The sequence below is a fragment of the Antechinus flavipes genome, chromosome 3 (genome assembly GCF_016432865.1).
Source record: "Antechinus flavipes isolate AdamAnt ecotype Samford, QLD, Australia chromosome 3, AdamAnt_v2, whole genome shotgun sequence".
In the NCBI taxonomy this organism is placed as follows: domain Eukaryota; kingdom Metazoa; phylum Chordata; class Mammalia; order Dasyuromorphia; family Dasyuridae; genus Antechinus; species Antechinus flavipes.
In genome coordinates this window covers 118,452,602-118,470,261 of record NC_067400.1, presented here as the reverse complement: position 1 = coordinate 118,470,261, position 17,660 = coordinate 118,452,602, and the positions used below count along the sequence as shown (strand labels likewise).

The following is a 17,660-nucleotide window of genomic DNA, read 5'->3' as shown; positions in this document are numbered from 1 at the left end:
TCCCTTTCCCTTCTTTATGATTTCTTTGGGATATAAGCCCAGTAGAAACACTGCTGGATCAAAGGGTATGCACAGTTGGATAACTTTTTGAGCATAGTTCCAAATTTCTGCTACACTTTAGACACTATTTAGTAGTTGACTTTAGTTAATTCACTTAGTCTATGTCTGTCTAATTTGGCTTCCTAATAAACATAAATGTAAATACAAAATGAGGATAATAAATAATTTGTGAATAAATTGTAAAGCTCTTTGCAATACTTAAAGTGTTTTATAAATTGGTAGTTATTATTATATATAAACATAATTTTTTCTCTACTTTCATACCCAACAAGCCATGCCTTATAACAAAGATTAAAAAAGAGAGAGGAAAAACAAAAATTCATCAAATTTCAGCCACATCTGACAATATATTTTATATATGATATCTTTGGCCTCTCAACTCTTCAAAGAAGGGAGAGAAGTAAATTTCCTCTGCTATTCTATGGGAACTATTGTGTTTATATAATAAATAAATATACTCTTGAACACTTTTGAGTCATTGTATGTTATTTAAAAAAAAATGTATTACTAAATTCTTTCTCAGCCCTCAATTAAAAAAATGGATACTGATATGAAGCTATATACTAGCTTTGATACTGAAGGCATTAATGACTGTCAAAGTGACTGCTCCACCAAAAATGCAAATATCAACCTTTTTCATAGCTTGTTTGTAGGTTTTGATGAGTTTCTGTGCTTTCTGAAAAAGTAATGAACACTAGCTGTTGAAAAATGTCTTGTGATAAGCCTCTCTAAATTTTCTTAGGCTAAATTTTAGAAAAACAGACATAATATAATACTAGGTCCATAACTCAGATCTATACTGGCAGAACTAGAGTAGACACTTCTTTAAATGAAGAAAATTAAAAGAAAAAACTAATTAAAGAGAATAAATGCATTTCTGTACTTTAAACAACTGTAATGTAAATATGAAGTGAAACCCATGTTGTTTTTAATACACGTGTGTGTGTGTGTGTGTGTGTGTATGCATCCTTCCCATATTCAAAGATAATTTTATACCCTAAAATTGCTAATTGGCACAGTGCAAATTTACACTTTGGACAAAAAGTATACATAATAGCAAGAACATTTTAAAATTTGTAATACACATTACATATATTAACTTATTGTATAATCACAATAACTTTGTATGTAATATGCTATTAATTATCCCATTTTACAGGTCAAAAAATGAGGCTAAGAGAGGTTAATTGACTTATATCAGATCATATAGCTAATAAGTGACTGAGGCAGTATTTGAACTCAGGTTTTTTGACTGTAAGGGCTACAACCTACCTACTCTGCCACCTAGTTATCTTATAATTAACATTTATGTAACACTTTAAAGTTTGCAAAGAACTTTACAAATATTGCTCTTTTGTTTTTCACAACTCAAGAGGTGAGTGCTATTATCATTTCTATATTACAGATGAATCAATCGAAGGAGAAAAATATAATGATTTGACCAAAGTCACACATCTAATATTTGTTTCAGGTTATTGGAGATTGGGAATCCGGACTCCAGGTCCAATGCTCTTATCTACTATAGTATCCAACTGCTTCTTATATATACATACAAATGTACCCACACCTACCCAATTTATTGGAGACAATTAAGATTTGTGATTTTATTATCAATATAGAATAGCTGTTAGTCTGGTAGTTAGCTAACATCTTAGAAAGCTTTGTGATACTTGCTAATTGATTTGACCATAATTATATAGTATGTTATCACAGTTATAACTGGAACCCTTCTGTCCTCATGACTCTAGAGTAAATCACTTTCTATTATGGCATACTATATATTTTAAATATAACTTTGTTGTCAAGTTGGATTACCTTGAATCTAAAGCTAGGTGTCATCCCAGTAAGAGATCATAAAATTTAGAGTTGAAAGGACATTATAAATTATGTCATTCAATCACATCATTTATAAGGAAAGAGATCAAAAATATAATAATATTATAACTATCCCAAGATTACTCAGGTTATAAGTGATAAAGTCAAAATTCTTACTAGCGCCTTCTAACTCAAAATCAAAATAGGATATTTTTCCAATGTGCTATGCAGGCTCTGTAATGACATAATCATTATAGGAAGGAAAAAGGGAACCATCAATGATATGAAAAATTTCAAAGCTCATAGAGCAGTTAAAATAACCATGGCTTTCAGTTTGAGAATGACTTGTTAAGTTAATTGCAAGATTTTCCAGAAGAGAGGTGTATAATTTCATCTAGCTAGAAAAAATATCATAAAAACTTGGCCATTTAAGAAGCCAACCATTTCAGAAACTAAAGGCTTATTTAAATTATTGTAAAATACAGTGAAGAAAGTAATTTTTAAGAAAGTATAAAGTCATGACCAAAAAGTACTTTTTTAATTGTAATAGCTATTTCTCTGTATCCAAAATCCATATTTAAGGCCTTTTCCTAGTAGCCAAACAGCTCTTGCTATTGACTAAGGTAATAGCTTCAGGACATTTGACTTCTTCAAATACTCAAGAAGAACAAACTCTTGGTTAATTATCTCCAATTTATCTAGTACAAATATTGTTGATACATAGTTCTTTTCATATTGACTTTTTGCTTAGATTGTAAACTCCTTGAGAATAGGAACAAAGACAATTCAGACAAGTTTAGTAAGCTGTTCACTCACCAGGATGCTGATTATATTCATCAACTTTTTAACAAATATAGTTTATAGCAAAACAGCTGATGTTGACTCTCTGGACAAAGCAGACAAACCTTCCTTCTGTGAGGTTTCACCTCCTTCAAGTCCTAGGGATAGGATTAAAGAATAACTGACAGCTGATGATGAAACTTTTGTCCATTGATATGGATTTCATAGCTGAACCCTTCTGTCACCTGATTGCTTTATATACCACTTCTTACTCAGCTCTAACAGAGCTAACCTTTCTAACACTTTCCATTTCTTTAATTTTTAGTTTTCACTTGCTGTATTCTTCCTCCACTTTTCACAGCTTTCACTGGTCTGCATCTGAGCCATCTGGTATTCACACTCACCTTGTATTTATGAGATTAAAAACTCTTCAAATCTCACCTATAAAATTAGTAAATTCTTTTTTAGTCATCTGCTGGTATATAAAACATTATTTGTTTTTTTTTTTTAATTTCTGTTTTGCCTTTTAAATCTTAAAAATAATTATAGGCAAATGAGCTGAGGGACCACAGTTCCTTGTAGCTTCAACCATTTCAGACTTCAAAGAGGTCTAATTTAACAGTCTATGTCTTTGACAACTGTTTCTTTACACTTAACATTCTAGCACTTTTTAAACAAATAACCAATCTTTATCTACCTATTTAAACTGTCTGTTGACATTCAAAAGAAGTACCACCTTGCAACCTCTCAAGGTAATTTGGGTGCTTCTATTTATTCCTAGTTCTATTTCTGCTCCCTTTTCCACCCATGCTTCCTTACAGACCATCTGAAAACTAGGTTTCTTCATATACATGTCTTAGCAATTTTATTAGAATTTTTTCATACAGATACGAAACTTTTCAATCTTTATCAGTATATATATATATTTTTGCATTTTAATGTCTTTGTATTTGTTTTTCTAGCATTTAATGCTAGTCCCTAGAATAATACTTTTCCCATTAATACTTTTACATTGACTGATGGAAAACAATTTTTTTTTACTTCTTCAGCATTACATTTTTCTATATGGAAAGTCAATTTAAAAGGACAGTGCTTATGTTTATATCACCAAATACAGCCAGACCGAAAACTTGGGGGAAAGGGTAGTGATAGCCACCTTGAAAAATATAAAGGCATTTTATGTGAATTATGATGATGCTTTTGTTGTAGTGGGCCAAACTGAGAAGAATAGATAGAAGATAGGAAAAATTGAAAAGATTTGAGGGCTTATTAGGGAAGCACCATTTTTCAAACCATTTTTCCTTTGTAATGGGCTGTTTTTAGTGATCCACACCTGAGCCATCTGATATTTAAAGATGCCCTTCTCACATATGAGATAAAAAAAAACAAAAACTCACCAAATCCTAGTCCTTATATAATCACTTAGTTGTTTACACAGGAATTATTTTATGTTTTTCATTTAATGTACTTTACACAAATAATCTGAATGACTACAATTTCTTTCCATTGTTAGATACATTCAAAAAGTGTCTTAGAAATGTAATAAAAGAAATAATTGTATTTGAGATGGGTAGATAGGAGGTTAAACTAGTTGACCCTTGAGGGTCTCTTATAGATTGAACTATGTTTGTATGAGGGATATGAGATAATTCTGTTATTCCAACTGAGGAGTAGTTTTTCTTTTTAGTTGCTATGTATATTATCCATAAATTTTGCTGAACATATACTATTTGGCCTCTGTTTCATAGAGATACTGTAGACAGCATTGATACGTTGCACAGGCTGTGGAAAATGCTTCTTTGGCAAATGGAGAAGCACCACGCCCCAGTTGTGAACATGGAATTACTCATCACTTAACTGCTCAGATCATGTCGTGTTGGTCCCGGATTTGCTGGGAAAATGAGCTCTCAGTGATCAGCATCAAGGCTTATGAAATGGGTAACACACACACACACACACACACACACACACACACACACACACATTTACACACTTTTTTGCAGGGAGAGAGATACACAGAGAGAATGCAAATGCCAGAATACATTCTGGCTGTGGTGTTTTATAAAGATTTTTACAATCTAAGTACCAGATAATCAGTACTGAGAGACTAAAATTGATGGCCCTGCGTAATTTCTGTTTATCTCTTGAGGATCAATTGGATTATTGATCCAACTCCAAACATGTTTTGATTAAGTGCATGACAAGATGGGTTTGACAACATTCCCAATTTATTGGACTACACTATATATTTAAATTCACATTTTCTGGAACTGTGTGTATCAGATCTTGGCTTGCTCAGATATGTCTGTCTATGTTCTATTCGAATGACCATTTCTTCAAGGCTTTGTAATTATATATGCTTCTGTGAATGGTTTCCATCATGCTGTATAGCTCAGGGCTTAAACTGATGCAAAACAGGGTTAAAAAGATGAAACTGAAGATTATTTTTTTTTCCTTCCACAAATGTTCAACCCAAAGACAGCTCAGCTTTTTTTTTTTTTTTTTTTTTTTAAGTACATATGAATGGTAACAGCACTTCAGGAAACAGTTCAGCTGTCAAGGTCTAGACCTCCAATGGTGCCCATTGTTATTAATGAAAGTGATTATGGCGTGGCTGGGAGATTCTGGGAAATCTTGCTTTTGTGAGTAGTATCAAGAAAGGCCTGGTATCTTTCAAACGATGCTATACGTTGTTTTACTTTGTTCACTTCTGTATTTGAGCCAGAAAGGTACATCATGCCTTCAGGATATGCAAATTTACTCAACAAAAGAAAAAAAGAAAAATCTCACCATGAAAATATAGTTAGATTTAAATGTGCTAAATGGTACATGAACCAGTCAGGTTTTCATGATTTATCAGTTTTTAACTTCAAAGACTCTGGTTAGCTTGCATTTTTTAAACTAATGAGTTTATCACAGCCAGTGGGAAAATGGTTAAAGTATATCAGCTGTAAATTGGTACAAAGCACTAAAAGGGACATTAGCCTCTAATCAGATTCTAACAGTTCATTAAACCTGCCTTTCTAGAATCGTTCTTTGTCTATTTCTTCCCCCCTTCTGCCTGTGCCTTCCTCATAGGGAAGGAAGCTTCTTCCCTTTTTCATCTGGGTAAGACCTCCTCAGGGATATGAAGCAATATCAGCTCATCCTTCTTTGTCTACAAACTAAACAGCCTACGGGATGCTTTATTATAGTAGATTACTGATTTTGCTATATAACCTCGCTGTTCTTCTTATTAATCACAAAGGCAAGGGACTTCCTAGGTGGCTGGGTGGTGGAATTCCAAGCTGGCTGAGCTTGCAGCTCCACTCACCTGCAGCATCCAAATCCTGGAAATTATGGATGCCCTAGGACGCAAAATCCATTCTCGATATGTAAACAAGAATCTGGCCTGATGGGAAAGAGAAATTTCAAATTTGGAACATGTTAATAACTAAGCTGGCCTGTATGGCTATAATTTCTCATGCTCTAAGCTACATGTCAGGTATAAATATTTAGATAAATTGGAAAAGTCAAGAATGAAGTTTTTTAAAAATTTATTTCTTTTTCTTGCTTTGTAATTATCCTAGATTTTACATTTCATGTCAAGGGGGAAACAAAACTAAACAAAACATGAGAAGTTTTGTTTGTTTCTACATGAGAATAGACTGAGAATCAGGGAAAAAATAACCTCTATTTTTTAACTGTGTAGTATGACATCATCAAAATAACAAAGAAAGTTGATTTCCCAAAGTGACCATCAGTGAAGAGGTTCTTGTAAATATTGTTTTTCAAAGTTTCTTGAAAAATGCAGTTTTACAAAAATAAAGTTCAGAAGTAACAGCTTGGCTTACCTACATTTTGTCATACTCCCTATTATTAACTGATGATAAAACATGCTGAAATAAGGACTTTGTGTGACAAAAAGTTTTAAAAAATTAATTTAATTCAATAAGATTTACTAGATATTTAATGTTTATCAGCTTGTATCTAGTGACTGACAGAGAGAAAAGATAAATAAAACAGGTATATTACCTCAGGATTCTATTAGTTCTAATAGGATGATTAAGACCTGAATAAGAATCATTATAATATACTATGTAATGCAGTATGTTTAAGGAAAGTACAGAGTGATATGAAAATTCAAAGGAAGGAGAAATTTCTTTTTCCTAGAAGAAAAGTTTTATAGAGAAAGTGACATTTGATTTGAGCCTTAATGGATGGTTAAGTTTTTAAAAGATAAAAAGGCAAGGGAAGGGAAAGGATTCTGGGTCTAAAAGTGAAAGGATGAGTGGACAAATAAATGCCTTTGGCAACGAATTCTTTAATACCCACATTGCTGCAATAAAGAAATAGCCTGAGGTAAAGCTGGAGTGGTATTTTGAAGCCAGGCTGTGGAGAATTTTGAGTATGAAATGAAATAATTCAGAGCAACAAATAAACATTTATTAAAATGTATTTTTTTAATTAAAAAGAGTCAGCATGGCATAGTGAATACAAAGTTATTCTGAGTCAGGAGGACCTGTCTTTTACTATTCTAGCTATGTGACTTTGGGCAAGTCTTTCTATGTTATGGACAACTTTCAAAGACTCCTAAATTGCAGGAGAATTTGTGTTTTGGAATAGGGCATTTCCACACTAGGGCATGAATCCAAATCACAGGCCTTTATCAATACCATCTCCAAACAACAACAACGACATTAATTGTTTATAATGTGCAAGGCACAAACTGAGGTCTTTGGACCAAGGCACTGTAAGATTGAAGAGTGTGGAGGTTACTTTGTGGTAAATATACAACCACTGAGAATTTAGAGCAATGGAGTGAATTGATTAGTACTGTGCATTATGAAGATTTATTCTAGTCATCCAATTTCTTGAATAGATTTAGACTAAAGGGATACTAGAAACTGGAAAACTATTTAGGGAACTATTGGAATAGAGGTCGTGAAAGTGGTGTTACTGGGAATGGAGAGCAAATGGGGAATATCTTAACAGAATTATAATTCAATTCAATTTAATAAACATTTATTAAGTACGTACTATTTGCTAGATATTGTGCTAAACATCAGGGATACAAAAAAGAGGTAAAAAGTCTTTCCTGCTCTCAAGGACCTTACAATCCATGGAAGAGACAACATGCAAACTATATATATATATATGATAAATAGGAAATAATTAACAGAGGGAAGTCTCTAAGAGGGGTTGGGAAGGCTTTCTATAGAAGGGTGGATTTTAGTTGGGCTTAAAAGGAGTCAAGTGAGGTCAACATTTTGAGCAGAAAAGAGGGAGCATTCTCAGAATGGAAAACTGGAGAAAACTCCTGGAGCTGAGAGATGGCAGATCTTGTTCTTGGAATGGGCTGGAAGCCAGTGTAACTGGAATAAGTGGTGGGGGGGGATTAAGGTGTGAAAATAAGGTAGGAGGAAGCCAGGGTATAAAGACTTTGAATACCAAAAGATTATTTTGTATTTCCTCCTGGAGGCAATAGGAAGCCATTGGAGTTTATTGAGAGGGTGGGGGTGACAGATGTAAAGGAAAATCACTTTAGTGGTTGAATGGAAAATGGATTGGAGTGGGAAGAGACTTGAGGCAGATATCCACCAGCAGGCTATTGAAGTAATCAATGGTGACAGTGTCAGAGGAAAGAAGGGAACATATTTCAGAGATATTGCAAAAGTGAAATCGACAGACCTTGGCAATAGCTTGGATATAGGTTAGTGGGGGGTGGTGAGAGATAATGAAGAATCCAGGATGACTTTTAGCTTGGGAGCCTGAGGGACAGGGAGGATGGTTTAACCTCTACAGGAATAGAGAAGATAGCAATGGGAAAATAAGAAGGGAGATTTTAGTAACCATTGAATGTAAATAGGTAATGGAGAGAGAGGATTCAAAGTTTGAATCATGGGTGGCAGGAAGATAGGGGTGCCATTATTTTTTAAAAATAGAAAATTTTGGAATAAGCATGCTAGAGGTGGTAGAAAATGATGAACTTATATTTGGGATGTATATTTTGGCATTCTGGAGAGAAGTTGGGAATGGAGAAAGATTTTCTTAATAGCCTTTTTTTTTTGGGAGGAGAAGGAATAATACAGGAAAAACAAATACTTCCAGAAATTAGATAGAATTTTTTATACACATAGATGTTTTATTTTCATATAAACATATATTTTTAATTCATATTTTAATAATTAACAAGACATAGGTAGCATTTTTTTTAAATGTAGATGACACAAAGTTGAGAAGAATAGCTAACAATTAGATAAACTTCAGAATCAAAAAAGATCTCTCAGTAGATGAGACTAAAGGACCAAATCTAATTTTAAAAGGAATAAATATAAAGGTCTGTGAGTTCATAAAATAAACTTTGCAAAAATAACATAGAAGAGGCAGAACTACATATTTCATTAAAAATATCTACACTCTCAAAATGAATCAACATAGTGATGGCTAGAATGATGAATTAAGGTTGCATTAAGAGAAGTTTAAGACTACCCAAAGAAGAATTTGATAACTCCATGGCACTCTGTCCTAGTGAGATCCCATCTGAGAATACTCCATTTAATTCTGGATGATATTATGTAGCGATGCCATTGATAATGGACACCACTCAGAGGAGAGCTAAAATGTTGACTAGATATGATAGAAGGAGAGTGATGGAAGGAAAAGGAGACAGTTTTCAGAAGAGACAAGAGGAGCATGATAGCTGACAGGAAGAAATCTTAAACTTGGTTTTCACCTCAGAGGGCAGAAGGAATAGTGTAAGTTTAATGGATTTTGGTTTGATAGAAGAGGGAAAATAAAACAAACAAACCTAGTGACTACTACAGGTATCCAAAAATGAAATAAATGGATGTTTATAGAAAGGACTTGGTTCTTCTTTATTGGATTTTTTTTTTTTTTTTAAGGAAGAGGCTGAATTCCTGCTAGCTACACATGTTTTTAGAGGGATTCCTATTCTAATACAAACTAGATTACATGAGTGTCTTCCAGCTCTGAAATTCTATGATTAAAAAACAAAACAAAACTTCTATAATATTCAAAGGACTATACTGGGCTTTGGGGAAGATACAAAGGTAAATAAGACCCAGTGCTTGACCTGAGAGGTATGTGATCTAGCTGGAGATATAAAATGTATACGCAAATAACTACAAATATCAAATAGAACGTAAGTGCCTAACAAATATTACAAAGAAAGTAGTACCTTCTTAGATTGAGAAGCTCCACCTCAATCATATCTATTTGGTTTTTTTTTGGGGGGGGAGAGGAGAAGATCTTTGTGTGGGAAGGGGAAAAATATGTGAGTATACTTTGAATCTTTCCAGTTTAATCATTTTCTCCCAGCGTATTAAGCAAAGGCTGTAATGAAAATGTGTACCCTTTGAGCCATATTTTAGCAATTCTATTAAAATGGAAACATGATCCCTTATGACCTTCAACATCTAACTGTTCTAAGAAAATACAGAGTATAAGTATTAATAGAAAATCAATGTAATTTACTTTTTAAAAAAAAGAAAAAAAAAACCAACCAGCCACCCCAGATATTTATTCTTAAATGATTTTTGTAAACTGAAAATGACAACAACAAAAAAATTAATTCAGAAAGAAAATGGTTTTTATTCTAGGAATATTCCTTCAGACTACTTAGCAGTCCATTCTTACCGACTTAGTCTTCTGAGACATGTACCATGGGATATATTGGTAGGATGTTTAAATTGTCAGAAAGCAAAATGTTGGAAGACTCATTTGAAGGAAGTCTGAATGTGATTAGAATTTGTTATCATTACCAAAATTATTTTACACCTGGAATTTTGTTCTTGGTATTCTAGTTTTAAAATAATTTACACATTTGAGATAACTGATTATCATTTAAGTGTGGTTTTTCCTTTCATGTACTGTCTAGAGCTGTGTAATAGAAAAATCTGACTGATCTCTCCCTCCACCATTCTTGCAAGAATGAGATGAATTGTTCCAGCCCTACATAAATTGAGGGAGGGCTTCCCTTCTCTGGTTTATTACAGCCTGACCTCCAACCCAGAGGTCAGAAAATCAGACTGATTAATTCAACTTCCTGGTCATCATTTCAAATGAAATTTCAGATTAGGGAGGGATAATTGGTTATGCTGATATTCTCATTTAATTATACCTCATTGCTTTTTAAAAGTAGTTTAGCAGTATGAGATATACAGCATGCAAGACAGATGCCAGAAATATTCTGTCATGTTTTATAGTTTATTTCCTTTCCTCTTTTCTCTCTCTCTCTCTCTTTCTTTTTTTTTTTTTTTTAGAAAATCAGTACCTTTGAGAACAGAATGTTAATGCTTGATGGGATGCCGGCAGTCAGAGTCAAAACAGAGCTGTTGGAATCTGAACAAGGGGTAAGTTGAGGTTTCTAGACACCCTTCCCCCACCCTTTTCCTGATAGAGATAATCATTTCCAGACCTAAGCCAAGGTCTCTAGCAGACACACATGTAACACTTCAGTATGCTGAATAATACCCACCCGTCTCCAAACACTACCCATTTGTACTACCCATTTGTGAGTGCAGACATTCTGGCCTTTAGGAAGGTGTATTCATTCACCTCATGGGAACCATATGGTCACTACTTACATGTACCTTGGTAAATGTTTTTGAAAAGCCTAATAAAAATTCAAAACAAAGAAGAAAGAATAAGTACCAAGAAAGGTAAGACTAGTTTCTCAATGTAGCTTGGATATTAAAAAATGGGGAAACGGCAGAGTGCAGGTAGAAGTATATGGTAGTTCATGTTTGCAGGATGAATTTTTCTATTGACATTTCAATTTATCCTGTTTTGCACCATAAGAAGAAGGGGATACTTGATCAAATTGAAGGTCAGTGTATTTGAAGTATCTGTAAAAGCAAGTAGAAATACTATTTTAAACACATCTCCTAACTGTTGAATTAATTCATGGCTACTGAAAAATTTAAAGTCTGAGATTGCAGCTGAATTTTTTCAAAAGGGCATGGATAATTTCACAACTGTTAACATTTATAGCTCTGCTAGTTAAAATAATGATAAGGGAAGTGGGATTGCATCATCTTAGATGCTGATCACTTCACTGAGAAAGAAAAGAAATGATGCCTTGTGTTCAAGGCTTTATATTGGCATTCTGAACTATGGAACAGTTGTTTTTTTGCTAGCCAGGAAAACTAGAGGTGGGAAACAAAACAACGAAGTAGACAGATGATCTTGTATTTGCATGGGATTATCTCTTCTTCCAAAAAACTGAATAAATTATTACACATTGTTCATTGTACACACTGGATAATCATAATAATTTTTTAAAAATAGTACTATGGAATCTCACCATTTGCTAGTAAAACAGAATTAAGTGGGTCTGCCTGGGTACAATCTAAAGGGAATATTATGTCTTCAAATAATTCTGTTATAGAGCAATCAAACTTGCTATTAGGATAGTCCTACATGGAATAAATATTGTATAGATGATGCAAGTAAGATGTGTGGGGGTAGATCCAGTGCTAAAAAAAAGTCTAGCATATGCAGTAGGCACTTAATAAATAATAATTATTTATATATATTATAAAATAATAAATAAATTGGTCGATTGGTTGATTCCAGTTCAGATATTTACTATGTGGCCAAAGACAACTAACTTAAACTTTAAAACCTTTAAGTTTTCTTACCTAAAAAATGGAGGTAACGATATTTGCATTAACTATGTCTCAGATTTGCTGTTCCTAAAGCACATAGCAAACCTTGAAGTACTATGTAAATAAAGGTAATTTTTTTAAAGGTTGCCAGCACTTTGGTGAAGCTCTAGAACCCTAACCTTGTTTCTGAGACTTATATGTGAAGATTTACAGCTATATTTAGAATTCACTTATTTTCTACCAAAGGCCACTGATAAAGACCAATTATTAGAACTAGTAGGTCATATTGACTCTCATCTTGATTGAGGTTGTATCATGGAACAGTGAAGGAAAATAACAATCTAACAAAAACAAAAAGTCACTGATTATGAAATCAGAGAAGCCAAGGTATCAGGGTTCATGTCTGGGCTCTTGTTACTATTAAGATATTCTGTTCACCTGTTTTAAATTGTATCTGACTCTCTTTGACCCTATTTTACAAATGAGGAAACTGAGACACACAAGATTAAGTGACTTGCTCAGAGTCACACACCTAGTAAATGTCAGATTTGTCCAAGCCCGGTGCTCTATCTAGCTACTCCACTATCAGTGTGATCCTTAGGCAAATTAACTTTCTCAGCCTTTAGTTCCCTCATATTTAAAATGAGGGAATTGGAATAGCTGACCTTTATAGTATAAAAATAGTCATATTTATATAGTACTTTAAGGTTTGCAAAGTGCATTATAAATATTATTTGATCCTCACCACAGGTCTGAGAGATAAGTATTATCATTAAACCTCATTTTACAGATGAGGAAAGTGAGACCAAGGGAGGTTAAGTTTCTTGCCCAAGGTTTACATTGCCAGTAAGGGCCATAGGTTGAACTTAAACCTTGATCTGTTTGGAATCCAGGTCCAACCATTTTGTAGTATGTCACTTAGTACTTCAAATTTTCCTTCATCTTATTTATCCTAACATTTACATCGGAATGTCCATATTTCTATAAAAACAGTTATCACATTTAGGACAATGTCTTTCCACTTATATCAACATAACAGGAATATTGCATGATTGTCAAATGAATCTGATCAACATAAAGTCCAGATTAAACCTGTTAGAGAGAGAGGAAATTCTTCAAAAGCAGAGATTGTCTTGTTTTTTTATTTGTGTATTTAATATCTAGTTTAGTGCCATGAATACAGTAAGTACTTAATGAATGCTTCTGCATTTCTTGATTGAAGATAGTGGCTATTCTGACCTGACTAGACTGATTACCCATCCAAATTAATAAGTTAACTGTTAACTCCCCCTCATTACTTTGTGCTGGATGGGAGCCTTCTTTGCTGGTCTCTTTCTTGGTGCAGGGAACCTTTAGTATAAGTATATGAAAAACAAAATAGCACAGATGTTTTGGTCATGGGAAAATATATACATTCTAATTTAATTTCAACTATGATTGATTTTTTTCATTGTTGCTGAGAAGGAAATGAAAAATCTATTTATATTTTATACCCTTCATTGTAAAATGACTCAATCCTTTCTTCAGCTCAAAAAGCAGTGAATGTATTTGTGTGTGTGCATGGGCATGTGTAATGTGTGTGTGCATGTGTGTGTATCATAAAGAAAGCATGGGAAAATCATGAAAAAGAAGCTAGGAAATATAACTTATGATAAAATAGGAACTTATGATAAAAAGCAGAAAGTTTTGTGCTGTCATCAGATACCATTTTCTTTACTCTTATCTAATTTTGTAAGTTGAATTTGGATTAAAGTTAAAAGTTCAGAAAAGGCTAAAAACTCACATTTATATAGCATGTTCAAGCCAATAAACCTGGGAGGGAAGTTATATAAATGTTATGTCCATTTCACAGATGAGAAAACCGGCTTGGAAATGAGTAAATGATCTGAGGGTATTCCCCTGGAAATTAGCAGTTAGAGTTAAGTACAAGAGCCTTTCTACTAAAACAAGTTGCAAAAAGTCATCTATTCATTGATTTCACAGATTACATAGAAACTCCATCTAATCTTTCCCCCAAATAGATATTTTTAATGTATTTTAACAGGCAGAAGCAGAATATTATCCTGAGAATTTGACTGGAGTCCAGGGGCTGGAACTCAGGATAGTGACTAGGGATGGATATATAGATCCAAATGTATACCATCTGCAAAGAATTGGACATTAAACCCACAGGGGTGAGTGATATAAGAGGACCTAGGACAGAGTGTTGAGACTCCTAAGAATACTGGGGTAATATACAATATAGAAACTGAGAAGAAGCAGTTGGACAGATAGGAGGAAAAATGAAAGCCTAGAGAGGAGAGGATATATCTAGAAGCAGATGTTCAACAGTTATGTGTTTCAGAGAGGTCAAGAATCAGTTCTGGGAGAAAAGCATTTGATTTGACATTTGGATATGAGGAAGGAAATGAGGTAAAAGTTTGAGGAAGTACCAAAAGTCACAGAGTAGAAATCAAAGTGAGGGAGAAAAACAAGATTAGGGATTGAAAGACATAGGGAAAAGTGAGAGATAAAAGAATATGTTCAGATTAAAGAACCGAGAAATTCTTTTGTTGTTGTTCAGTTGTTTGAGTCATTTGAGATTTTCTTGGGCAAAGATACTGAAGTGGTTTGCCATTTCCTTCTCGATTTCATTTTATAGATGAGAAAACTGAGACAAACAGGGTAACAAGTGACTTCCCAGGTCACATAGTAAGTGTCTCAGTCCAGATTTGAACTTAGGAAGATGAGTTTTCTTGACTCTAGGTCTTGACATTCTGTTGTAGAGTTCATGAATATGAAAATAGAATAGTTGTGATTGATAGCAAGATCAAGGTGATGGCTATCTCTGGGGGTGGCTTAGTTGCATGTTATAATGGGTCATGGAAATAAAGGAACTGGAAAGGGTAATATCTTTTAAGAAACATCAATATATATGTTGAAGTCTTTTAGTATAAAGTAGTATACTTTAGTCTTTTAGTATAAAGTCTTTTACTATAAAAGCAGAAGTTGAGGTAGAGAGAAAAACTATGGGGTAGGTACTGAATTTATCAAGAAAGAAGATTCCAATAGATATGTACTACCAGCATATGGATTGGATGATAAATTTGAATAGTATGAGAAAAGAGGAAAGGTTATTACCAAGAAAATAGCAAACTCTTCTCCTTCTATCACCCCTACACACACACACACACACACACACACACACACACACACACACAGAGTGATTTGAGATGAGTTAAACTGCAAACATGATTGGAAGGTGCAACTGGGGATACAGTGTCATCATGAGGAAGCTAGGTCTTAATGAGTATTAGCAGATTGGGTGAGAAAAGAAAAGGGTTAGAGTAAGAAGAAGTTTGTTAATGACAAGCAGTTGATGTTTTCAGTTAACATTTTCAGAATATTACTTTTTCAGACCTTCACATTTACTTTGGTAGGTAAACTTGAATAAACCTAAAGTATCTTTGCTATATCACTATTGTTGTTACTTTATTTTAAGATATATTTATGGAGAGAAAAGGTATTATCTGTGCAAAAATATTCATAACTATTACATATGTAATAGAAAAAATCAGAAAAAATCCTATTTCTTCTGCATTTGGAGAATCACTGAATCAATTGTGGTATGTTAATGTAACAGACTATTACAGTGTTACAAAATGATAAATATGAAGCATACAAAGAAATATGAAAATATTTGAGGAATAAGATCAATAAGACTGGCAGTAATATACATTGTTTACATATGTATATGAATTTTTTAAAAAGCCAATAAGTATTTGTTATGCACCTGCTCTGTGTCAGGCTCTTTGTTAAGCTCTGGGGATACTGTGAAGGGGAAATGACAGTTCTTGCTCTTATGGAATCCACTGTCTAATAGGAAAACAGCAAGCAATTCTGTCATATATTTAAAAGAAATATCAATTTGGCCGTGATAGACTTGCAGTTTCATGTATATTCATCTTTTTTAAAAAATTACATTCTTATGGAAATGCTTGTTTTGTTCCATAAATTAAAAGTCAAATAAATAAAACAAGTAATTATGTACAAAGAATATATATAAAAGATAAACCTCCAAGGGAAAATACTAACATTAAGGAGGACTGTGAAGGACTTCTTGTAGAAGGCTAGACATTAACTAAGATTTGAAGGAAGTTAGGAAATAGATATGAGGAAGAAGTGTTCTAGATATGGAGGATAGGCAGTGAAAATACCCAGAGTTGGAAGATAGTGTGTTTGTTCAAGGACCAGCAAGGTAACCAGGATCACTGTATTACACAGTCATGGGGATAAGGGAGGGGATAATAAGGTGTAAAAAGATTAAAAAGGTAGAAGGAGACCTAACTTTTAAAAGCAAGTTATGATGGACTTTAAACACCAGAGAGAGCCACTGAAGTTTATTGAATAGGGGGTCACTGGGTCAGACCTGTGCTTTAGGAAGACCAGTTTGATAGCTAAGTGGAGGTGGGATGGGGAGAGGAAAGTGACCAATCAAGGCCAAATACAGTAGTCTGAAGTGATGAGGATGGAGGAGATGGAGATAGAGCAGAAAAGGGATAATATTTGAGAAATATGGACATAAAAAGTACAAGGCTTGGAAATTGATTAGAAATGTAGAATAAAACAGGGTAAAGAGTTAATATTAACAACAAAGGTGAGAGCCTATTTTACTACCAACAAATGTAATAGGGAAATTCAGAAGAAGGAAGGTCTTGTCATGAAAGGTGATAGACATATTTTGGACATGGTGAATTTAAGATAATCTATGTGATATCCAATTCCAGATGTTCGTACAGAAATGTGAAACAGAAAGCATTATTATAGATGATAACCGTTTTAGGTACTATTATGCATAGAAAAATAATAGAAGTCTGATATATTGTCTATAAAGAGCTTAAAGTTTTTTTTTTTTTTTTTACCAACAATTGCACTGAGTATGGTGCCTCCTTCAGTACCATGCTGTTAGTAGGCACCTAGTAAAAATCTGCTGAATTACAACAAAGAAACTTTTCCAACTAATTTATAAACTCCTATAGATTCCTTTTTTTATGTATCTTCCTCTTAGCCCCCTTCCACATGTAGTAAATGTTTTTCATCTGAAGCTACTTTGTGGAATTCCCAGAATTATAGATTTTCAGAATTGGACAGAGCCTCAGTGGCCGTCTACTGCTAACCATACTTTTGTTAAGGAATGTTAAGAGGTTCATCGGAACTTGTCTTTTTGAGTTGCTATATTTTCCATGTGAAAAAAAAATAGTTGATCCAGTGGACCTCCAAGACCTCAAATATTTTCCAAAATATCCCAGTCCATTCTTATAAAGTTCTTAATTAATGACAGATTCTTAATCGGGAATCTTAGGAACTGAGGGGGGATGAAGTATTGGGGTTATAGACATATTACTATTAAAAAAG

General features: G+C 33.7%; 1 protein-coding gene across 3 annotated transcripts in view; it reads left to right on the top strand.

Annotated features, from left to right (window-relative positions):
- KLF12 (KLF transcription factor 12) overlaps window positions 1–17,660 on the top strand; it is a 534,646-nt gene that overhangs the window by 235,078 nt on the left and 281,908 nt on the right. For 2 of the 3 annotated variants that reach the window (XM_051983922.1, XM_051983924.1), the window contains exon 3: window positions 10,920–11,009. The exons of the other annotated variant lie outside the window; for it this stretch is intronic. In XM_051983922.1, the coding sequence (XP_051839882.1) occupies window positions 10,920–11,009 (90 nt within the window). The remainder of the gene's footprint in view (window positions 1–10,919; window positions 11,010–17,660) is intronic. 3 annotated transcript variants of the gene reach the window in all.